The sequence below is a fragment of the Lontra canadensis genome, unplaced genomic scaffold, assembly GCF_010015895.1.
Source record: "Lontra canadensis isolate GAN:19392208 unplaced genomic scaffold, GSC_riverotter_1.0 scaffold13, whole genome shotgun sequence".
NCBI lineage: Eukaryota > Metazoa > Chordata > Mammalia > Carnivora > Mustelidae > Lontra > Lontra canadensis.
The window spans coordinates 28298874-28323864 of NW_022631007.1; the positions used below are offsets into that span (position 1 = coordinate 28298874).

The 24991-nt window shown below is 40.7% G+C and overlaps 1 protein-coding gene across 3 annotated transcripts in view; it reads right to left on the reverse strand.

The window, feature by feature from the left end:
* The window catches only part of LOC116867898 (CD302 antigen), a 131255-nt gene that overhangs the window by 12338 nt on the left and 93926 nt on the right, over window positions 1–24991 (reverse strand). Inside the window, exons 1-2 of one of the 3 annotated variants that reach the window (XM_032857902.1) lie at window positions 15611–15739; window positions 2464–2574 (exon numbers count right to left, since the gene is read on the reverse strand). In XM_032857902.1, coding sequence (XP_032713793.1) covers window positions 2464–2574; window positions 15611–15677 — 178 coding nt within the window. In that variant the 5' untranslated portion in view covers window positions 15678–15739. Of the gene's footprint in view, window positions 1–2463; window positions 2575–15610; window positions 15740–22224; window positions 23941–24991 lie in introns of those variants that run through there. The other 2 variants (XM_032857903.1, XM_032857901.1) reach the window with 2 other exon arrangements.

A 24991-nucleotide genomic window follows, 5' to 3' on the forward strand; every position in this document is an offset into this window, starting at 1 on the left:
TTAAAAAAATCTAATTAGTAAGACGAACTGAATTTATAAATTTTAACTGGGGAAAAGAGAGAGGTATTTTTTTAGACACAAGATAAATTTTATAAGCAAATTTGTACATAACAATTTAAAACCTCCAAATGGCTATCTTGCTTGAACAAGCAGCATTAATGGACTCCAAAACAAGTCACAAAGTTCCTGGGTGTTTCCAATTTTGTTTTGCTTTGTTTGCTAAAGAAAAATGGCAAATATGAAACAAAAGAAAAACACCTCACTACACACTGAGTTGTAGAAGTCGGCCAACAAGTATTAATTATACCTGTATATTGTAAGCAGTTGCTTACCTGCTTAAAAGAAGTATTAAAGCCAGTAAACCTTGTGCTTCATACAAGCTAATACGAGTACAGGAACGTGTCTCTTCTTGGTTCTCAACCTCCAATATAATTTCAATTATAAATCTATATTGAAATCTATACCTAAGAATACCTAATATAAGTGATTTTTTCAAGAGAGTAGAAAATTATTATGGGGGGAACCCCATTTTAAAAATCCCTATTATTTGCAGCACCTGGCTGGGTAAGCTGGTAAATCATGTGATTCTTGATCCCAGGGTTGTGAGTTCGAGCCCCACGTTAGGTGTAGAGATAACTTAAAAATAAAAGCTTTCCAAAAAAGTTCCTATTATTCAATTTCTTTAAAATGAAGCCATACTGGTAGATTGGAACTTTTGTCTTGTTCTTAAAGAATCAATATTCCACACCATTTGGCAGGTATGAGTTTCTCCAAGGGGAACAACATGTATTGAGTACTGTGTGGCACTTAATAGGATTAAACACTTCTTTGCTTACATTCATTCCTTCCATAATTATGATTTGATATTCTTCCAAAATGTCATACTGGTTGGTTGTCAGAAATTGTGGCTTTTTTTAGGTAAAGCGCATTTCTAAATGCTCGAGTTATTAATAAGTCTAAGGTAAAATTTAATGAAATGATCAAGAGATTTTAGATCTCATGCAGTAATAAAAAGCACTTCTAGAAAATCAAGGACTCTCCTATCACCATCAGAGAGATTTTCACTGAAAGAGATGTTATTTCACATCTTAGTTTCGGTTTGAACTTTTCTTTTCTTTTTTTTTTTTTTAAGATTTTATTTATTTGTTTAACAGAGAGAGATCACAAGTAGGCAGAGAGGCAGGCAGAGAGAGAGGAAGGGAAGCAGGCTCCCCGCTGAGCAGAGAGCCCGATGCAGGGCTGGATCCCAGGACCCTGAGATCATGACCTGAGCCGAAGGCAGCGGCTTAACCCACTGAGCCACCCAGGCGCCCCTCGGTTTGAACTTTTAAGAATCACAACAGTTGGGCGCGCCTGGATGGCTCTGGGTTAAGCCTCTGCCTTCAGCTCAGGTCATGGTCTCAGGGTCCTGGAATCCAGCCCGCATCGGGCTCTCTGCTCAGCGGGGAGCCTGCTTCCTCCTCTCTCTCTGCCTACCTCTCTGCCGACTTGTGATCTCTCTCTGTCAAATAAATAAATGAAATCTTTAAAAAAAAAAAAAAAAAGAATCACAACAGTTCGAGGCTTAACAGCCAAGGATGCACTTTCGGCCAAACAGCCAAATATATAAAGAGAACCCAGGCACACCTTTTTAAAAATGACATTTATAGGGGCGCCTGGGTGGCTCAGTTGGTTGAGTGTCTGCCCTTGGCTTGGGTCATGCTCCCAGGTCCCAGGTCCCAGGATCAGCAGAGGGCAGGCTGTCTGCTCAGCGGGGAGACTGCTGCTCCTGTTCCCCCTGCTTGTGCATGCAAGCAGGTTCACGTGCTCTCTCTCAAATAAATTTTTTAAATGTCATATTTATTTGAAATATTTAACAATGTAACGTTGTAAATATATTTTCCAGGGAACACTGAGTGTATCTGCTAGCAAACAGCCTTTTGCTCCTTTTTCTCCAACATACACTTCGTTATCACAGTTTCCCTTCATGGCCCCATCGGACTTCCAGCCACACTGCATACCCGAAACAGCACTCCCAAGGGCAGAATAGCCGCAGAGCGATTAACAACTACGGCCCTAAAATCTGATCCGGACCTGGTTTGAATCCTGGCTCTGCCAATTACTACCTGCATGACTTTGAACAAATAACTGAACTTCATTTCTCCCCTTGATCAAAGGAGGCTAATATAAACCACCTGGTAGGTATGTAGGGATACTCAAACCCACCGGGTGCCTGGCTCAGGAAGGATACTGCTGTTGCGAAGCTTCTATCACACAGCTCTGGACAGGACTGTCTAATAGCTATCTTCCAACTCAAAGCTTAAATATATACCCAACTCCACAGTGTGGCTGCTGCATTACATAGTAAGAATTGTTCATTTATTACAAGGACCCAGGTGTAAGTGAGATATGCCAAAACCATTTTTTTAAGAAATGAGTGAACACCATTTATGGCTGTGGAAAAAAGAAGAGTAAGCTCCTTACCATGGTCAGTACACTGATTTCTGACGTCCTCTATGCTTTCTACTTTGATGGCTTCTTTAAGAAAAACGTAACAACTGTCTTGGAACTGAACCCAGGCAGATGAAGGACAGTCTATGTGGGAAAAGAAACACTGTTAAATAACTTGGGAAGAATTCCGTGAATTCCTAAAGATACCAGATATTAAATTTTGAAAGAAAAAAAGAATTTAGACACAGAGCTCTGTTAAAGTAAGAAATTGACTAGTGTGATGGCAATTTACTTTTTCCATTCTACATTTGGGAAAAGAGAGATGTGCCAATGATTCTCTTCTGACTTGACAGAGCAAGGTTACAAGCCTTTAGGGTATTTATGAATTCAGACTTGTAAATTACAGCATTATTACCAAGGCAACAAACTATCAAGAAGGACAACCAATCGGAATTACAAGCTCTTTTTGAAGGTTATCTCTGCAGTATTTAGTAACAATTTCAAAAGTCTCAGGAGTTCTGCAAGAGCCTTTTTAAAAATTATACTTCGAAGAGCAGAGACAAGTTGCCAAATTATGAATATTCAGACAAGTTTTCATATTGCACAGGAAAACAAGATTGATGTTCTTATGAACGTTCTTAGTTTAAAACCTCATCCAAGCTGATTCTTTGAATTAGTTCTATGAAACAGAACCATATCTCTTCCTCGTAGTTATAAGTAGAATGACACCTCCTTCTTCTCTATCTTCATCTTTTTTTTGTTGTTGTTGTTCATTATAAATGTGTACATTTGTAAGCCATGGCTCTGAAATGCCATTAGTTAGCATGAGCTTACTTTCAAAAGTAAGCCTTGAAGAGCTTGATTTCACTGCCCAGAATGGAGAAAAAGGGAGGATTTTACTGAATTCCAGTGAATAAAAAGAGCTTAATCTAAATCCCTATTCCCTTAGGTCTACGTAGGGAAAATCACAATGACTTTTACCTAGCTTTATTTTAAGTTCTCTGTGTATTGTAATTTTAATATGAACAAGTAAAAGAATGCCCTACTATAAAGATCAGAATTTAACCATCAGCAATGTTAATCTAAACTCAACAACCTTGAGTTTACCAAACTCAGAACATGGCAGAGACCATTAGTTGTCCCCTACTTGAACCCAGCACTTTTTCTTCCCCTGGTGTATTTTTTCTATTTTATTTTATATTTTGGGGGGAGGTTTTTTGATCTCAGCTTCTCATATAGCACAGAATACATGTCCACCAAGCTAAATTGTTTTCCAGTCTTCCAGTAACTTCTGGATAATGAGCTGTGAGCTGAAGCAAACCATGCAAATTGCCTTTAAAAGGAAGGAGTATGTTCCCTGGATCATACATCCCCTTTCCCACTGGCCAAAATGTACTCAGCCATCTTTAATCATGTAAACAATGGAAACAGCCTAGGAATAACAGAGCAACAAGAAGGATCCTACACGGAACCATCATATCACACTCAGATTGTTATGAGAGAAAGAAATAAACTGTTTTGTCAAGTTGTCGTTAATTCAGGTCATTGTTACAGGAGGTGGGTCAACAACCTAATACTAGAGGCTACTTAAAACTGTCCCCATGGTGAGACCTGAATTTTCCCCGGCCTCATACTGCTACATTTAGTGGTTAAATCCTCCAAGGTTGGGGCTCAGTCCGTGGAACAATATAATTCCTGATCGCGGGATTATAGGTTCGAGCCCCACCTTTTATGTCGAGGATACTTAAAAATGAAAACTAAATCATGCAAGATGTACTAGCATGAGAGTAGGCATCTCAAGTTACAATTTATTTTGTATACAGGTTTTTTCCTTCCTGCTGTCCTAGAAGTACTTGGCATTACACATGTGACTACCTTGGCTTGAACTCTGGTTGGAATCTAGAACTCTCTCAGTGTGGCGGCTTAAAGGTAGTTGGTAGGGATATTCCAGGAGCATTTACTTAATAAAACACTAAGTTAAAAAAAAAAAAAAACCTGAGTGTAAAATATATGTGCAGTACAATCCCAGGAGTTAAAAAGCAAGGAAGTCCAGAAATGGTTAGGAGTTGGAGAGGCCAGACATGTCTGGAGGCACAGGGTTCAGGGAGGGTGAAAACAGGATGCGCAGGGCAGCTAGGGCCTCAGACTCTCTTCCTTAGAAACAGTACTCAGCCATCGTGCTTTCACCTGGGCTGCCCTCTCTGCAAATGTGGTCCTTACTCAGAGGAACTCTTAGATTTAACAAAGAAGTGAAATCATGGTATTTGTTTTTCTCTGTCTGACTTACGTCACTTAGCAGTGTACCCTCCAGGTCCATCCATGTTGTCATAAGGGGCAAGATCTCGGTATTTTATGGCTGAGCAATATTCCAGGGTGTGGTGACGTATTTATCTTTATTCACCTGTGGATGGACCCTTGGGCTGCAGCCATATCTTGGCTACTGTAAACTATGCTACAATAAACACAGGGATGCATACGCCTTTTCAAATTATCTTTTGTTTTGGGGGGCTAAATACCCAGTAGTGGAATTACTGAATCACAGGGTAGATCCATTTTTTATTTTTTGAGGAACCTTCATACTGCCTTCCACAGTGGCTGCACCAGTTTGCATTCCCACCAGCAGCTCATGAGGGTTCCCCTTTCTCCACATCCTCGCCAACACCTGTTATTCTCAAGGTATTTTTAAATTTCCTCTTTGGTGTCTTCACTGACCCACTGGTTGTTTAGTAGCATGTTGTTTAGCCTCTAAATGTTTGCAGGGTTTTCCCCCATTTTTTTCTTGTACTCGATATCTAGTTTCATACTAGATATTTGTTGGAAAATATGCTGATAGGATCTCAATCTTTTTAAATTTATCGAGACCTGTTTTGTGGCCTAACATGTGAACTATCCTGGAGAAAGTTCCACGTGCACTTGAAAAGAATGTCTATTCCGCTACTTGGTTCCTTATATGTCTGTTAAGTCCATCTGGTCTGATATGTTGGTTAAGGCTGCTGTTTCCTCATTGACGTTCTGTCTGGATATCTTTCTGTTGATGTAAGTGGGGTGTTAAAGTCCCCTCCTATTATTGTATTCCTGTCAATCTCTCCCTTCAGGTCTGTTAATATTTGCTTTATATATTTGGGTCCTCATATATTGGGTGGACAGATGTTTGTAATTGCTGTATTCTCTTGCTGGGTTGATCTCTCTATCATTATGTCATGACCTTGTCTCTTGTTATACTCTTTCTTTTAAAGACTGTTTGGTCTAATAGAAGTATTGCTACCCAGCTTTCTTTCCATTTGCATTTGCATATAATATCTTTTTCCATTCCTTCACTTTCAGTCTACATGTGTCTTTAGGTCTGAAGCGAATCTTCTAGGCAGCATGTAAATGGGTCTTGCTTTTGCTTTTGTTTAAGTAAGCTCTATGCCAGTGTAGGTCTTGCAATCACAGACCCAAGAACAAGAGTTGCATGCTTTACCAACTGAGCTGCCAGGCAGGCGCCCTGGTCTTGTATTTTTTTTTTTTTTTTTTAATCTAGTCAGTCACCCTGTATCTTTTGATTGGGGCATTTAGACCATTTACATTTAAAGCAGTTCTTGATAGCTCCGTACTTACTGCCATTTCTTTCATTGCTTTCCGGCTGCTTTCATAGTTCTCTCTGTTCCTTTCCTCTTCTCTTGCTCCTTCCCTTGTGACATGACTCTCTTTAATGTTGTGTTTGGATTCCTCTCTCTTTAATTTTTTGTGTACCTGTTCTAGGTTTTTGGTCTGTGGTTACCATGAGGCTCATATATAAGCATCCTATGTAAAAAGCAGTCTGTTTTAAGTTGATGGTCGCTTAAGTTGGAACACATTCTAAACACAATACATTTTTACTCCCCCCACCACATTTTATGTCTGACACCACGGGGTACAACTTTTTATTTTGTGTATCCCTTGACTGTGGATGTAACTAACTTTACTACTTCTGTCTTTTAACCTTCGTACCAGCTCTGAGTAGTAGTTGATCCCCTACCTTTACTCTGTATGTTTCCTTTTACCCATGAATTTTTTTCTTCATAATCTTACTTCTATTTGTGGCCTTTCCTCCTTAAAGAAGTCCCTTGAATGTTTCTCATAAGGCCAGTTCAGTGGTGGTGACCACATCTCGGCCCTTCCTACCCTTCTCAAAGTGGCTTTTCCCCCCATCTTTAGTCGGGGAAGAGCTGCTCTGCTAGTCTTCAGGTTGTTCGCAGAGATGGTTGACCTGCAAGTTGTTGTAGCCTTGCTGTGCCCATGGAAGGGGTTGAGCTCAGGATGCTCCTGCTCTGTATCTTGATCCCCCAGCCTCTGGTGTTTCTTTAAGTCTTTAAGTATCTATTAAAAACTCCCTCAGTTTTTGATTTTCTGCAAATATCTTTATACTGCCTTCATGTTTGAAGGATATTCTTGCAAATACAGAATTCTAGATTGTCAGCTTATTTTTTTATTTAAGATGAATTTTATAGTTTTGGGCTTCCATCATTCTTATTGAGAAATCAGCGGTCTGTCTGATGCCCTTTCTGGCTGCTTGCAAGATCTTGTCTTTGTATTTTAGCTGTTTGAAAGTGGTATGCTTAGTGTGTGTGTGTGTGTGTGTGTGTGTGTGTGTGTTTTAAATCCTGCTTCTAATTCAGTGCACTCATTGAATCTATGGCTTATTTTCATTGATCTCTTTTGGAAAGTTCTTGGCTGTTATTCCTTCAAATAACACTTCTACTCCATTTTCTCTCTCCTCCCTTTCTGGGCCTCAAATTATGTTTATGTCAGACTTCCCATCATGTCCTAAATATTCCCGTTGCTCCTTTCCATATTTTTAATACTTCTGGCTCTCCATACTATTATCTTGTTCTTTCTGGTTTACTAATCTACTCTTTAGGTTTTAATAAATCTGCTGTTATGCCCATCTATTGAGTTCATAATGTCAATGCTTCCTCAGTTACAGAATTCCAATTTGTTTGTATTTTTGTAGTTTCTGGACCACTGGTGAAGTTCTCAATTTTATTATCTATATTCTTGAACTTATTAGTTATTTTAAAGTCCATTTCTGATAACTTTAATTTCTGGATTGCCTTTGGTCTATTTTTGTTTCTCTTTTCCTTTGGCCTATTTGTTGTTATGCCTGGTATATGTTTGGTTCATTTTTAAATCAAGTACCAGACACTGTGTAGGAAAAAATGCAGAGGCTCTAGATGATGCTATTCTCCACTAGAAGGGACTCTGGTAGGAAGGTTGGGTATTGACAATTACCTTAACAGAGTTAAGGTTTGAGCTGACCTGAGGGGGTGTTAAAGCCTTTAGGAGGCTCAATATCCATGGATTCCAAAGAAAGCCTGGATACTAAGTACAGCCTCTCTTCTTTGGCAAGTTAAAACTCAAAATTCTGTCTCCTTAACACCAAGAGAATGCCCAAAACTCTGTTCTTCCTTTCACTGCCTAAGATTCTGGCAACTCTTCTAGGGGAAAAAGTTAATATACACAATGTTGGTCTCACCTCAACAAATGGCCATAGCAGCTCTCTGCTGCCAGCAAATATGATTTTTATGGAATTTTATCTAGAACTTCTAGTTGTTCTCCCCACCTGGTTATAGCCAGAAGCAGAGTTCCCTTTTTCACATCTTTGGACAAGTTATTAATAATTGTTCATCCATCTACCCATTTACTGACCAACTCCTTTATGTCAGATATAATGGTCAGTGCTAAGGGGTAAGAAGAAAGGGATATAAAGAGGAATGAGTCCTTCATGTAAAGTGCTCACTCTGATGGGAGAGTTAAATACATACACATAACAGATATTACAAAGGTATGATGGATAAAATACTACACAAGACAATAAAGAATAAATAACTTATAAAGTTAAGAAACACTTTTTCAGAAAGAAGGAAGTAATTTGAGCTACAACTTACAGGATAAAGGAGTTTGCCATATACAAAAGGAAAAAGGAAAAGAAATCCCAAAACAGGAGTACCACAGAAAGCACAATGATAAGCACCTAGTAAGGAGTCAACACATTAACTATTACCAGGTAGGAGGAAGGAGAAGAGGGAGGAGACTGCCTACTTCACTCATTTAGTATATGTGCAAGACATGATAGACAAACAGTCATTTCCAGAATGAAACTCAAATAGAAAGTCACAAGGGGAGATACTGTCAACTGCAAATTTTGATTTTCATCTTTTTTTTTCTTCTGTTTTCTTCTGATTCCTTTTGTTGCCTTTTCTTTATCCTTATAAAATTAAAAAAAAAATCTTAAAAGGAAACAGACTCCATTAGCATGTTTTATGATACCTAAAATGACTTTCCGTATCACTAGAAGTTCTTGAATCACAAGCTGACAAATGCCGTCATATTATTTCCAGTCAAAGCTACACATAATATTTTTTACTGATAATAAATAAGAATATAAAAAATAATTTTTGTAATATGCTTTATATGGAATAAACCAAGTCTATTCAATACACAAAAATATAATCAACACCAAATGAGGTCAATTTATAAATTACTTCTTTGTACACTTGTAGTTCCTATGTTTTATGAAAGCTCTAGAACTCTGCTTTCTAAACCACTTATTGGTTAAAGTATACTCTTACTTCACGGGCAGCTTGTGGGTCAGTTCTCTGTGGAGTGTCCAACCCTCATCTTCCTGGAGCCTCAGACTCCTCTGAACTTCGAACTTTCTGGACTTAGCATTACACCATGGATGAGAAACCTTTCTGGTTACAAGGAGTAAAGACCTGCTCAGGTTACCTCAAATGATAGACATTTACTATATGGATACATGGGATAACAAGACATCTGAAGACGCCATCTCAGCAAATAGGCCTCGTAAGGTTTTTATACTAGGAACTCCCTTGAGTGGCCGCCTAGCCTAGAATAATCATCCTTTGATTTAGGTAACTATCCCTCTTTTGATTAGTTGTGGCCCCGGCAGTGAGGGTAAGATGACACAAACCACGAGGACCTATGCATAAGAACCACAGGTAGCCATTATTCTTGGAAAAGGAGCTGTGTTGCCTTTGATAATCAACACACTTTTATATGGCACTGATCAAATCGCCCTCTATGACAGTTATCTGATATTTACCCAGTTTTTCCAACTGGATTGTTAACTGCATGACAACAGAGACCATTTCTTAAATCTCAGTGTACCCTCAATAATAACTATCATAGCACCTTACACATAATACAAGACAGCACACAGAGAACTAGAACAGGGCAGGGTTCTGGTAAGAACATTAAGCTGCAGAGAAGTCTGGCTCTGACCACATCATCCCAGATATGTTACTTAATCTCACTGTGCCCTAGTTTCCTTATTTGTAAAACAGGGATAATAACAGTATTTATTCTCACACAGGGTTGTTGTGAGAAAGGTGTTCTAGGTTCTAGATGACATAGTGAACAAAAAGAAAAAAAAAAAAAAACACCCTGCCATCCTGGAGCTTATATTCTAGTTGAGGCAGATACACAAAGGCAAGATATGTTAGATGATGTTTTATATTCAGATGATATACTAGTGATCTATTAATATGTAACAAACTAGCAACTCAAGACAACAAAAAAAACCTTTCATTATCTCACACAGTTTGTCTGGGTCAGGAATTTGGAAGCAGCTACCCAGCTGGGTGATTCCGGCTTGGGGTTTCTCATGAAGCTGCAGTCAAGCTCTTTGCCAGGGCTGCAGCCATCTGGAATCTGAACTGGGGTGGGAGGATAAGTCTCCCAAGAAGGCTGCTTCATACAGACAATGCGTTGGTGCTGGCTGTAGGTAAGAGGCCCAGATTCTCACCATGTGGACTTCTCCACAGGGTTGCTTGAGGGTCCCTATGACATGGCAGGTGGCTTCTCTCAGAGCAAATGATTCTAATCCAGCCTTCAGAGTCACACTGTTATTTCTGCAATATCCTACTGGTTACATAGGTCACGCCTATTTAGTGCTGGGGTGAGCTACACAAAACTACGAATACCAGCAGGAAAAAATCATTGGGGCCATCTTGGAGACAAGCAACCCAAGATGGTGATAAATACTGAGGAGAAAAGTTAAAACAGAGAAGCAAGACCCTGGGTGTAGGGTAGGGGTGACGGCTGCAATTATAGAAAGGTGTCTAAGAAAGAGCTCATCATCACGGTGACATATAAAAAGTCTGCATAAGCCGAAGGAGAAAAGCCATGTGGAAATCTGGGTCAGACAGGGAATAGCAAACGTGGGCCCCTGAGATGGGAACGAGGAGAAGGATGATGACGACGATGATGACAACAACTCAAAGACCACTGTTCAATAATTAAATAAGCAATATGTGGTAAGACAACAAAAGTAAGACTCTATAGGCAGAAGAATACAAAACAAACTGTTAATTTCACTACCTCAAAATTTCAACTGCCTTGTCCTTAGGTTCATTTCAGCATTTGCAGTGACCTCCAGTTAATTCACCACCAAACCCTCCTTCTCATGCTATCGGTCAGTGGGCGCCCCAGAAACCAGCTCTAAGTACTACTCAAGACATATATTTTTACTTTGAGAGGAAACGTGTTCAAGCAGAGGCTGGATACCTCTTGTGAGGAAAGCTGTTGAGGTTCATGCACTTCATGAGCAGAAAGCTAAGCTAAGCCTCCTTCGATGCGAAGTTCTCTCTGCTATAACCCCATTCTCATTAAAAACGTGTTTCCCCAAAATACTGCTGTAAGTTTTCAATTAGAGGTTCTATAATATCTTCTGTAAAAATATATTTCAACATATAAACTTCACACACACACACACACACACACACACACACACACACAAAGCCTGCCCACAATGCTCTCTGCGAAGTAAGTATGACTCTTACTTCTTCACAGCTGCCTGAAAGATAGGTAATTAATAATGCACCTAAGTAACTCTTTATGGATTTTGACTTTATAATTCTGTTTACTCAATATATATAGAAATTCAGGAGCCTGATGAAAATTTTAAAAGCTTGTACTTAAGATCCCTAAAGTTTCTATACAGATCCTCTGCCTAAAATTACCATGTGCTAAAGAATAAAATGGCATATCTACGAGGATATTTGGCATTACCGGTCAGTTCTAGCAGAACTCTCTGTTCCCTTATAATTTCTCAAGCAACCAGGCACAGCACAAGAGGAAGTGATCCTTGGGAGACACTTGTTCTGAATGTTAACAAAGTGAAGGCAAAGACTGCATTTTTTCCCCTGGTCAATAATAAAACCTTTGCCCCTCTCCCACTAAGATATGAGTCACAGTGACTTAGCTTCCGCAAGAACAACTGTGGCAGAGACAGACAAAGAGGACGAGCTGTTTATTATGTTTATTACGCAGGGAGGCAGGAGTGGGGCTCCAAGTCCCTGACTAATCTAGAGGGCCTGTGGCTGTACTCTGGGTTGCAAGATCTCCCTGAAGCACAAGAAAATTCAGACACTCTTGACATGCCATTCCCTCTCCACATCACCCTCCCCAACCCACATTCCCCGATGTCTACCTCCATCTTCTCCTCTCCTTCCCTTTGCAGAAGAGCTGTCATGAGATTTATTTATAGAATGGGAGTGCCAGTGTTACTCTGCACCTTTCTCCCTGGGCATCTCTGGTCCGTTTTCTTATAGATTCAGTCTCAAGATCTGCCCTCAAAATCCAAAATAATCCACAAAAGAAATAAATACTTAATAGGTATCATAAAAAACTGTGGACACTCACCCTGTTGCAAAACTAGTTTTCAACAGAGAAGCACATTTTTGAATACTTCTCAACAATGAAAGAAGTCCTGAAATAATACCTAACTGTAATTTCACTTTCTCATTAGAAGAAAAAGAAACATTTATTAATGTTTCAAAATTTACAAGAACTATCTGAGATAATTTCCTGTAAAACATCACTGTGCCATTTACAAGAATTAGAAAAAGTTAGGGACGCCTGGGTGGCTCAGTGGGTTGAGGTCTGTCTTCCACTCAGGTCCTGTCCTGGGATCCGGCACTGCATCAGGCTCGGCCAGGAGCCTACTTCTCCCTCTGCCTGCTGCTCCCCCTGCTTGTGCTCTGTCTCTCTCTCTCTCTGACAAATAAATAAAACTTTAAAAAACCAAAAAACAAAAAAAGAATTAGAAAAAGTCACATCAAAAGATTAAATGATTTGATGCTTTGAATTCAATTATGATATCAGTTCATGACAGAAGTAAAATAATTTGAAAGAAACTGAAATCCCATTATCCCCCTTATTTTAAAAATCATTCATTTAAAATTCGTGGTCCTTTTATTATAAATTACAATAAAGTGCAAAGATACAACTCAAAACAAAACAAAAATTCATAAGACTGTAAAGTCTCTGCTATTATGTATCTTCCTTCTGGTAAGCGGAAAGACAAGCAAGAAGATGACGAATAAACAAGATGCATTCAGACAGCATCGAGAGCTCTGAAGAAGATACAATATGGTCATGAGAATGTAGAGCATTCAGGAAGCCTGAGGAGGTGACATATGAACAGAGATTTGAATGATGTGGGTGGGGGCAGCCATGGCAAGGACAGGGGAAGGGGAGGACAATCTGGGCAGAAGAGCCTGCAGGTGGTTGAGTCCCTGGGGCCCAGTGTGGATAAACACCGACCGGCTAGAAGAGTGGTGAAAGACAACCTCAGCAAGGAAGGCGGGGCACCCTCATCCAGGGCTTGGAGGCTAAGGCAATTCAAAATCCGTATCCTAGATTCTGATCCACACGATGACCACAGAAAGAAGACTTACTTTGACCAAGCTTATATCCACTCATCTCATGCCACCCATGGGCGATCACCTACCCAGTAAACACAGTGATCAACTACTATGTGAAAAGGCACCATTACAGAAGAACTTTCGAAAAGGCATGCCACGGAACCTTACTTGGGAATTGGAACAATGGTTTGTTCATCGTGATTTTCAAGATAATGATTAAGAACATAAGATCATTTATACTAATGAACTCCAAAGTAACAGAGAACAGTTAACAATGATTTCCACGTCACCATTAAATCTACACTTCATGCAATACCATGGAAGCTTTGCTGTTAAGATCTTGCCACTCAGCTAATTTTGTGATAACCTTGAAAAACTCTTTCTTCACTTAGTTCTAAGTGTAATAGGATTCCTGATCTTGTCTAGGTAAGATACTGTAAAGTACTGTGATGAAATCATCAGCATGTATATGAATGTGCTCATTAACCAGAAATATCCAACCCACATAAAATGGCACTCACAATGTCTTCTAGTCACAATAATTATCCTTCATTTTGTATGAAGAGAACAAAAGGAAGGACACCAAGATTTAGCATGCCTACAATAGGTAAGAGCCAGAGTTCTCACTTAATGCTCGTTACAGTCCTACAGGGTATTATCTCCAAGTGCAATGAGTTAGGTAACTTTTTCAAAGCCATATGGTTTGTACCTAACCCCAAAGCTCATGTTCTTTCTAAATTAATCCTTAAAGCCTCCTGACTGATAGAAACTGGTTAATTACCTGCATTAATTTATTCAATATGTACTTCTTAAGCTCTTGAAAAGCCTGTTTAACTGTACTGGACTTATAAAAGGAAAAAGAACACAATTTTCCAAAGATAGCGTGACCCGTTTTACTGTTCAAAACAACTTCTCTCTGGGGCACCTGAGTGGCTCAGTGGATTAAAGCCTCTGCCTTCAGCTCAGGTCATGATCCCAGGGTTCTAGGATCAAGCCCTGCATCCACTCTCTGCTTGGTGGGAGCCTGTTCCCTGTACCCGCCCCACCGCCTGCTTGTGATCTCTGTCTGTCAAATAAATAAGTAAAAATCTTTAAAAAAGAAAACAAAAAAAACCAGCTTCTCTGAAAAAGAGAGATACCAACATCTAGAAATGATTTTTTTTTTTTTAATGTGACAAGAAAAGTAAATTTTGACTAACCTGAAGTCTGAAGGCATGGCAAACCCAGAAGGTGGGTTAAAGGACATTCAGATGTTACTGGCCAACATATGAGGGTGTGGATGGGGGGGGGGTGTCTCAAAACCATCCAGTCTTGTCTTAGACAAATCCAATACGCTCAGTATGAAGTGTGAAAATGAGCACATCTTGTGTGTGCTTCTTCATAGGCAGCAGATAGCATAACCAGTCATAAATAAATGCTGACCCACAAGGCCTTCCAGGAAAGGAGCTTTGAGTTAGGGAGCAAGTTCTGAGCTGCTTACTCTATCGACACCTCCAACAGAGACCCCTTACAATGTGCCTGCCTTGTCAGCAGGCTTCCAGTAGGAACTTATAAAATGACAGTGAAATTCAAGAGTGGGGGGGAACCCCCCCCAAACAAAAAACAAATCACTCGCATAAGCATTTTATTCAAACCCACACAAGTATTCACTGAGTTCTTGTTTATTCTGTTCTTTAATTCCTAGAATGGTTTAATGTTTTTGGATAGAAGTCTTTCCCCCATTCAGTATTTTGGACATGCGTGTACGAAAAAGTTGTTAAACAAAAAACCCACCCCACATATTCAATAGAATTGTCTATTTTCCTCAGGAGTCATTTGGGAAATGACTGACTAACCATGTGTAACTTTTTTCGGGTGACACTTGCATGACCGCAGAGCAGACTTAAAGGCTTTTTTAAATCACACGACTTAAGAGGAATCGAAGCTTCGCCTGCTCGCGTCCCACTTGGATCCAGGGGTTATTTGGCTGAACTGTTTTCCTGTTTCAACAACTCGAACGCCAAGCAGCGGGACAAACAGGGCGGCGAGCGCAGGAGGGCCCGCTTCCTCCCACCCCTGCCCCCGCCGCGCAAAGGGGAAATCTCCGCAGCCAACTTCCCCGCTCCTCATCTCGGCCCCCAATGGCCCGGAAACTGCCCCGGTGCGCGGCTCTGACTCCCTCTGCTCTCAACGAGCTCCCCGTCTGGAGACCGTCCCCGCGAGCGGGGTCTGCGCTGAGGCTGGGGGCACGGTGGGGGAGCCAGGGCGGGCTCGGGTCCTCGGCGACCCTTCCTGGGGCGCTCTGTCAGAACCCACTGCCCGGGGTGGCGCGCGGGGCGGGTGGTGGCCGGACGCAGGGCCCCGAGGGCGCACGGGGGTGGGCGCGCAGGGCAGGGCGAGACCCTGGGGCGGCCGTCGGCTGCGGAGTCACGCGGGGCAGGGCCTGAAGGCGACCGCTCGGGTCGGGCTCTGGGGCAGGGAGGGAGGAAACGCGGCCGGGGGCAGCTCACCCGCGACCGCGGCGGTGACCAGGCCCAGCAACGGCAGCAGGACAGCGAGCAGCGCGGTCCGGGGCATGACGGCGGCTGCGGACGCCAAGGGCGGCGCTCCTCGGAAGTGCCGGGCGCGGACCAACCCTCCCACGCGGCCGGGCCGGGGTGGGGGGGTGGGGGGGTGGTACGAGAGGGGCGGGAAGAGGAGGGGAGGGTACGTGAGGGGCGGGAAGGGGAGACCAGGGGGCCAGACCCGGGCTGACCTCCTCGCCCGCCCGCGGGCCGCCTCTTCCACGTCTCTCTCTGGTATTTGAAACTTGTCATTTGACCTGGCATAATTTCGGACTCTCAAAAATGGTACAAAAAGAGTCCGAAGAATTTCGTAACCCTTCGCTAGCTTCTCTAAACGTTAACACCCTGTAGAACTCCAGTAGAATGGTCAAAGCCGGGAAATTAGCCGTGAGGTGTCCCTCTGGTGGCCTTTTCTGTTCAAATCCAACCCATCGTTATACATGGCGCTGAGATGTCTTGTCTCCTGAGTGCCCTGTAATGGGAGACAGTTACTCTGTCATTGTCTGTCTTTCCGACATCTCGTTTGAAGAGTACTAGACGATCATTCTGATGAGGGAGCAGGAGTCTGGCTGAAAACAAAGCAAAAGCTGGCACCTTGCACCCCCTCTCCACCCGCTCCCCCCGGTAATATGTGTCACATTCCTCAGGCACCCCTGACTGCCATAAACGAGAAACAGAGTAACTTGCAGAGATCACAATCCTGCAAGACAGAGTCTCCCTTGGTTTACAAATGTCCTAGAGATTTACAACAAAGAAGGTACCCTATCAATAGCCCAATTTCCAGAGGCACATAACTCAGTTCCTCAAGCCTTAATGTCACCTTCCCCTCCATAAACAAAACTGAGGGAGGCTGAGGTAGAAGGAAAAGTAAATAAAGTTAAATTTCTTTTAAACCTAAATCTCACTAACAAGGACGCTTTGATAGCAGGAATGTAACATTCCACCAGGAGACTCCCAATTGTCTTTATGTTAGTGCCTCATCAGAGGGAAAGCAGCCTTGGCTTGATAGTAACCAGGCCTTCAATATCCTGACAGTCTTCTTTACCCCAATAGCCCTTCTGAACACCCCTTTGTCCTCACCTACCCGACTCCTGTGTATATAACCAGCCACTCCTCACAAACCCGGGGCAGCATCTCCGTCTGCCCACGGGTCCTGTCCCCGTGCTCTAATAAACCACATTTTTGCACCAAAGAGGTCTTAAGAATTCTTTCTTAGCCGTCGGCTCCGAACCTCACCCCACCGAACCTCACCTAGGTTCAAGAACTTCATCAATTCTGTAGAATGTCCTTCAGTTTTGGTTTGTCTTAGGTTTCCTCTTAAGGGAGATTGGAAGAACGGGATTCAGGTTTTTTGTTTGTTTGGCGAGAGTACCACAGAAGTGATGAGTCCTGCTCAGGAGAGACACCATGTCAATCTGTCTCACATTGGTGATGCTAATTTTGATCACTTGGCTCAAGTGTCTGTAAGATTCCTCCTTTGGGTCTAATGGTCAGAAACCTTTTCAAAGGCTCCTCCAGTTGGACTATGTCCCTTAGACAACATTGTTTTTTTTAAATATTTTATTTTATTTGAGAGGGTGAGAGAGAGTACCCACGAGCAGGGGTAGGGGCTGAGGAGAGGGAGAAGCAGATTACTTGCTGAGCCTGAGCCCCAAGTGGCTGGATCTGAGAACCCAGAGATCATGACCTGAGCTGAAGTCAGACACTGAACTGACCAAGCCACCCGAGTGCCATCCTCAGACAACTTCTGTTACCAGCATCCTGGATGAGGGATCTTTAAACTATGCTTGCACAGCCTTGAAGGAACCAATTCTGCCCATAGCTTGATCTTGACCTTCTAGCTTCCAGAAATGTCAGACAACAAAGTTCCGTTGTTTAAGGACCACCCCCCCCCCCAAAAAAACTATGCTTACTATATGTATAAAGTAGAAAACTGTAAATTGGGGATGACATCTGGAACCAGCCAACACAATGAACAAAACAGGACCAAGTAAGACCCTGACATAGTCTTATGTTATTTATTTATTTTTTTTTTAAAGATTTTAAAATTTATTTGACAGAGACACAGCAAAACAGGGAATACAAGCAGGGGGAGTGGGAGTGGGAGAAGCAGGCCTCCTGCTGAGCAGGGAGCCCAACATGGGGCTCAATCCCAGGACCCTGGGATCAGGACCTGAGCCAAAGGCAAATGCTTAGCAACTGAGCCACCCAGGCACCCACAAAGAGTGCTTTAAAATTGAGTCTAAATTCAACAATAAAAAACTAAAGAATTTAATTTCAAAATATGCAAATAATCTAAATAGATACCTCACCAAAGAAGATATATAGATAGCAAAAAGGATATGAAAACACTCAGCATCATATGTCACTAAGGAATTGCAAACTAAAACAAAAATGAGATACCACTATACACCTATTGGAATGGCTAAAATCCAAAGCACAATGCCAAATGTTGAAGATGAGGTGCAAAAGGAACTTTCATTCATTGCTGGTGGAAATGCAAAATGGTACAACCACTTCAGAAGACAGTTTGGCAGCTTCTTGCAAAATTAAATATATTTGTACCATATAATTCAACAATTGTGCTTTAGTATTTACCTGAACAAATTGCATAGGTATGTTTATAGTAGCTTTATTCACAGCTGATAAAACCTGAAAGCAACTAAGATGTCCTCCAATAGGTGATGGACAAACTGTGTTATCTTCATACAATGGGATATTATTCAGCATTAAAAAGAAATGAACTATCAAGTCATTAAAAGACAGGGAAGAACCTTAAATATATAGTATAGTATTATTAGCTATAATCACTATGTTGCACATTAGATCTCCCAAACTTAATCACCTTATAATTGGAACTTTGTACCCTTTGTCCAACATCTCCCCATTTCCCCCACCCCAAGCCCCTAGTAACCACAGCTCTATTCTGAGTTTGGCTGTTTTGGATTTCATATATAAATGATACCATATGGGATTTGTCTTTCTTTGTCTTACTTACATTTTTTTTGTATTGAGATATAAACTGACATATAACATTATGTTAATTTCAGGTATACAACATAATGACTTGATGTCTGAATATATTATGAAATGATCGCCATGAGTTTAGTTAACATTCATTGCCATTATAATTATAAATTTTTTTATTGGGGCACCTGGGTGGCTCAGTTGTTGGGTGTCTGCCTTCAGCTCAGGTCCTGATCCCAGGGTCCTGGGATTCAACCCTGTGTACGGCACCTTGAACAGCGGGAAGCCTGCTTCTCTCTCTCCCACTCCCCTGCTTGTGTTCCCTCTCTTGCTGGGTCTCTCTCTGTCAAATAAATAAATAAATAAAATCTTAAAAAGAAAAAAGAATTTTTTTCCTGAAAAATAAAGGAGTTTTTCTTGTGATGCTGACTTATTTCACTTAGTATAATGCTCTCAAGTTTCATCCATGTTGTCACAAAAGCAGGTTCCTTCTTTCTCATGACTAAATAATATTCCATCATGTGTGTATGTGGGAGATATAGGTATATATATAAATTTTTTTTATCCATGCATCCATTGACAAATACTTAGGTTGCTTTTATGCCTTGGCTATTGTAATTAATGCTGCAGTGAACATGGGAGTGCAGATATTTCTTCAAGATCTTGTTCTCATTTCTTTTGAATATACACCCAGAAGTAGGATTGCTGGATCATGTAATTCAAGCCCTAAAGTGGGGCTTGAACTCATGACCACAGCTTAAGAGTTGCATGCTCTACTGACCGAGCTAGCCAGGCACCCCTAGTGATTCTATGTTTAATATTTTGAGGATGGGGTCTTTTCTTTCTTCTTCACAGACCCCTGTTCCTCAACTTTACTGAAGTACCCAAGGACTGGTAGGGGAAACCAATCAATTTTCCTGATGGTTGTCAGTACAAATATATGGCTTTTCATTTTGTCTGGGCCCTGTACGCCTTTTCTGTGATCCTTTTATTTGTCTTGGTCATTGCCCTTCCCCATTCCTCTAATCAGGTATTTCAAATTTTTTATTTTTCTCTTCAAGCTGAGACCCAATTTGCTACTCATGTTTCTCAGCAGAACACCTTGCTTTCTACTCCGTAGAGACAGGAAGACCATCAGGTGTAGAAGAAAATCTTCAATACTCTCCCCTTCTCTTCCGTGCAGGTCTTCCCTGTGTGGCCTCAGAGAGGAAGGTAGGCTTCCCCAATGCATCCAAACTCAGTTCCTCTTTCTGTGGGCTTGGACCTGCCCTTTGCCTCCATTTTCCCCAGTATCTTCTTCCATGAATTCATCTCTCTCCCCTGCATCATTACCTTCTCTCAGTCCACTCTTCGGGGGTGTTTTGATTTGTTTTCTCTCCTCTCAGCTTCTGACACTGTGAACCTCTTTTCCCCTTTTTTGGAAAAAACCTTCTTCAACCTTCCTCCCTCTAGCTATGACCCAATCCCTGTCCTTTCCTTCTCCGCCATACTTTTTCACAACTTCACTTTCCCCATATCCTTGTTTCCCTTTCACTTCAAAGCTCACTCTGGATTCTGGCTCCACTAGCTACATTTCCACTAGCTTAGATCACTAATGGTTTCCTAATTTCCAGAGTCCAGTTTTATCGGACTTTGCTTTTCTGTTGTTGGTAATTGGAACAATGTTGACTTGATCTTACTGGGCATTAGCCAGGAAACCTAAGCCCTGGGGCTTCCTGGGGCTGATTGTCAGTGCACATAGGTTCTTGGGGAAGGTGCCTGGTCTGAGCATTGCTGAGATCCCTTTTGGCCTGAGATAGGGAGGAGGACAATATAACTTTCGTCCAAAACACCGAATGACACCTCTGTGTATTTCAGCAGGGGTGGGAAATATGGGATGAAGAGGAAGGGCTGATGAGGAAGACCAGTGAAGAGACTGGTGCAAATAATCCAGGAAAAATGATAAAGGCCTGAAATTAGTTGATAATGGAGATAGCCACTCTGAGAAGACTGAGGTAAAATTGACAGAATTGTTGGATTAAGGAGATGAGAAAGAGAATATTTGAGGACCAATTCTGGGATTCTAGCTTAGGAGAAGAGGGGTATGGTGTCTTCATATTGTTCGAAAGAGAATATAAGAAGTAGAACTGGTTGGTGGAAATGGAAAAAACTTTCTAAAATTCTGCTTGTGATTAATTTAGCTTGGAAAAAAGAAATATGTATATTAAATTTGTTGAAATGTAATATTGTAAGAATTTTTAAATTTAGAATATGCAGGGAAGTAGATATAACTTTGTATAGATCATGAGGTCTAGTAAAAAAAAGTCTTTGAGATCTAGTTAAAATTTTCTTCTTAAACAAGATAAAATTATTGTACTAATAACAATTAAGGCTCCACTTCTCCAAAAGGGTTTTAGGATTAAATGAACCTCAGATAAAGGAATCTGAATCTCTTTCCCTAGCATAAACTCAGCAGTGGCATGAGGATTGGGGGCTACCAAACTACTGCAGTCATTTGCAGAGGGGAGCTCCCAGATAATGGCAGCATCTTGCCCTAGGATCAGGGAGGGGAACATGCTGTGTGTGGGGGTGCAGGGAGGAAAAAGAGGGTGACTATTGGTATCACTTCTACATTTGTCCCCTGTACCTGATCATTAGGTATACTTACTTGCTTTTTTTAGGTACCTGGTTTTGAGAGCTCAATTTTGTTAGATCATGTGCGGGGGTCGGATTAGCTAGGGAAGACTGGGAAAGGCTGTCTTCGGTTCTTCTGACACATCCCCAACAGTGAAATGGGAAAAGAAACACAATATGAGCAGTTCTGGTCATGCTGAGAAGGACTGATGTAGATAGTCCAGTGGAAGTTAGAAATAGGAGTCTGGAACTGAATATGTGACCTATTGACTTAGAATGAGGTGACGAAAACCTTGGGTTAGGCAGTGGGGGTGGATCTCCTGAAGAAGCACCAAAAAGAAGAAGTAAGTGAGCCATAGTTGGAATTTCTGCTGATCTGTAGTTAAAAGACTTGCTAAGAATTGCTGAGTCAAATGATCTGAAAAAGAGACTCAAATCAAACATTCAGAGATATAGGATGATTATATTTTTTAAAAAATAATTTATTTATTTTGAGAGAGAGAGAGAGTAGGGGGAGGGGCAGAGGGAGAGGGAGAGAGAAACCCAAGCAGACTGTGCTGACAGCAGAGCCTGACGTGGGGCTCCATCTCACAACCCATCAGATCATGACCTGAGCCAAAACCGAGTCAGATGCTTAACTGACTGAGCAACCCAGGTACCCAGGTGCCCCTGATTGCATTTATTCTTTAAATAAAGGATACCTCTCATTACAACAACTGCACGCTTTATTTTTTGTTATACTATATGCCTAACATTATAAACCCCAACCTAGAGATATTTTTTTCTACAAGGATCAACAACACTTTTACTTAAAAAATAAAACAACTTGATTACAGCATCACTACTATATATAACTGTACTTTTCTTTTTTTAAAGATTTTATATTTTATTTTTTTATTTTTAAAAATATTTATTATTTTTTAAGTAATCTCTATACCCAGTATGGGGCTTGAACTGACAACCCCAAGATCAAGAGTTGCGGCCGAGCCAGTCAGGCACCTTGTTTCGGTGTACTTCTCACATCAAACTGATTTAGTTCTTTGAAGAAAATCTTTAACAACCAGAATTCTACAAATCACAGGGCAGAGGAATAGTCTAACAAAGTCAATAAAAATATTTCAGGATAACTGCATTATAGTTTTATACTACACTAGAACTGCCTTAGAAAATTATAAGTTTCTCATAGTATAAACACTCTAAATCTTAAAATAAATCTATGAATATTATGTAAAATATTGTAAAGTATAAATATAAACACTGAATAAACATTGACCATGTCCAGTGGAAACTATTATTAAAAATATATTCTTGGTGGTAAAATTTAAAGTGATAATCACAAAACAGTGTTTCCTTAATCATTTATCATCTAAAATATTTTCATAGTAATCACAAGGTTTAGAATTTTACAATAAAATTTTCATTTTTACAAATGCAAATATACAATTTCCTTCATAGACCCCTTTTTTCTAGCTCACAGAAAAAGGTAACAAAGTAACACAAATTTCTTAGTCAAAATTTGACATATATAAAGGATAAAAATTATGAAAATTTCAAGAACTTATATTGTTAGCTGGTTCCCTTTATGAGGAAGAACCTTTATGGTTCCCTTTAAGAGGAGAGAGTTATATGTTGTACATAAGAAAAGACAAAAGCACATTGCTACAGTATATCTAAATCAATCGACAAGCAATGTTCCCACACTTTAGGAAAATGTTAAGTACTAAATCTCCTTTAAAAGCCACTGTTTTATGAATAACTATGACAAAACAAAATATTTGCATTTAAACAATTTTGGTATGAAATATCTCTGGAACAGTATAAGAAGCATCTTTTCAAAAGCATTAATTTGCTCTGTTAAAAAGTAAGCATATCTCATTGTTTAATAATTTCTCCCAAATGCTACAAATGACTATTTTGAAATAATATTGATATTATTTACAGTTATGTTTTGACCTCGAGGTACAAATTTCCCATTAAGCTGGATTTTTTTTTTTTTTTAAATAAGCTCCACACCCAGCATGGAGCCCTATGCAGGGCTTGAACTCACAGCCTGAGATCAAGACCTGAGCTGAGATGAAGAGTTGGACACTTAACTGACTGAGCCACTGAGGCGCCCTAAGCTAAATATTCTTAAAAGCTAAAAGGTAGATTTGTAACCTAGTAACATGCCAATATTAAGTCTCTAAGCAGTTGTGCCATTCATATATACATTTCCTAATTACTAACTACATTCTTTCAGAGAAAATACCCATTACATCTGCTACCCTACAAATAATTTAGACTTTAGTTCCAGCTTTGGTTCTTTTCCATTCTATCAAAGTTCTCTATCCTATTAAGTAAGGTTTTAAACAGGGCACTTTGTGGATAATTCACTTTAGATACCAGCACAGCAATAAACAACCGAAAAAGTACTTAGGACTTCTACTTGAGAACAGAATAAATACTGACACTGGGAAAAACTGAAATGGCTCATTTTCCTTAACACATTAGTGCAAATTAGCAAACTTTTAGAAGAATTTAGTCATGGAAAGTGGGAAGCATAATCTCATCTTCATTCATTCCTTGTTCATACCGAACAGAAGAGAAGCCCACCCAGTGCAACCGGTTCCTTTGGAAGAGGAACCAAATCAGGGCGCTGACAAGAGCTAAGACACTTAGCACAGCAAATGTGATAGCTATTCCTCTGTAATCAGGGCCTAGAATAGAGAAAGGTTTGACATTAGAGGAGAGAATATAAAAGTCATCATTACTGATTTATACATTAGGCTGTGCATCACACGCGTGAACTCTGTACAAATTAGACACAATAAGCACATGACCGTTTCACAGCATTAAGACAGAAAGCAAACTGCATCATCACTCTAGTGTTTTCTTTTCAGATTTCACTCTTTTCTCTTTCATTTAAATCCTATTCATTGTTTTAGCAATTTTCTTCTAAAGAAGTTAAAAAAGATCTTTATTCTCACTTTACCCCATCACCCTTTCAAGAACATTACTCTCAGTATATTACCTTACTTTGATAGCAAATTGCTAAAAGTTGTGAATTTTTGTGTTTGACTTACGTAGGGCCAAATGAAGTGTTACTAGCTTTAAAGCAAATTTAAGGTTTTAGGATGACTTCATTCAGGGCCTAGCTATTCAGTTGCAAATGCTGTCCCAGACTCCTTCTTTGCATACTGCCCAGATGGGCTCATTTTGTCCCCTTGCTTTATTTTTTAAAAATTTTTTAAATATTTTATTTTTATTTATTTGACAGAGAGATCACAAGTAGGCAGAGAGGCAGGCAGAAAGAGAGGGGGAAACAGGCTCCCTGCTGAGCAGAGAGCCCGACATCCCAGGACCCCCAAGATCATGACCTGAGCCAAAGGCAGAGGCTTAACCCACTGAGCCACCCAGGGCGCCCCATGTCCCCTTCCTTTAAATACTATCTCTATGCTGACCTCTCTCCTCTCTCATATGTCTGACTGCATGCTAGACATTCCATATGAGTATCTCTTCTCCACATGGATAGCTCAGAGTGCCAAAGCAGAACTCTTGGTTTATGCATGGTAACCCTGCTCCCCAGCTCCCCCTCCACAATCTTCCAGTTGTTATCCATTTCACTCAGCAAAGAACCTGAACTCTTGTCCCTTGCTTCCAGAGCCCTAGGTGTCTGGTGCCTGCCTACCTTTCAGCTTTTCCTTGAGCACTCATCAAGCTCATTCTGCTCTAGGCTCTTTGTTCCAACTGGTAGCTCTACCTGGTGTA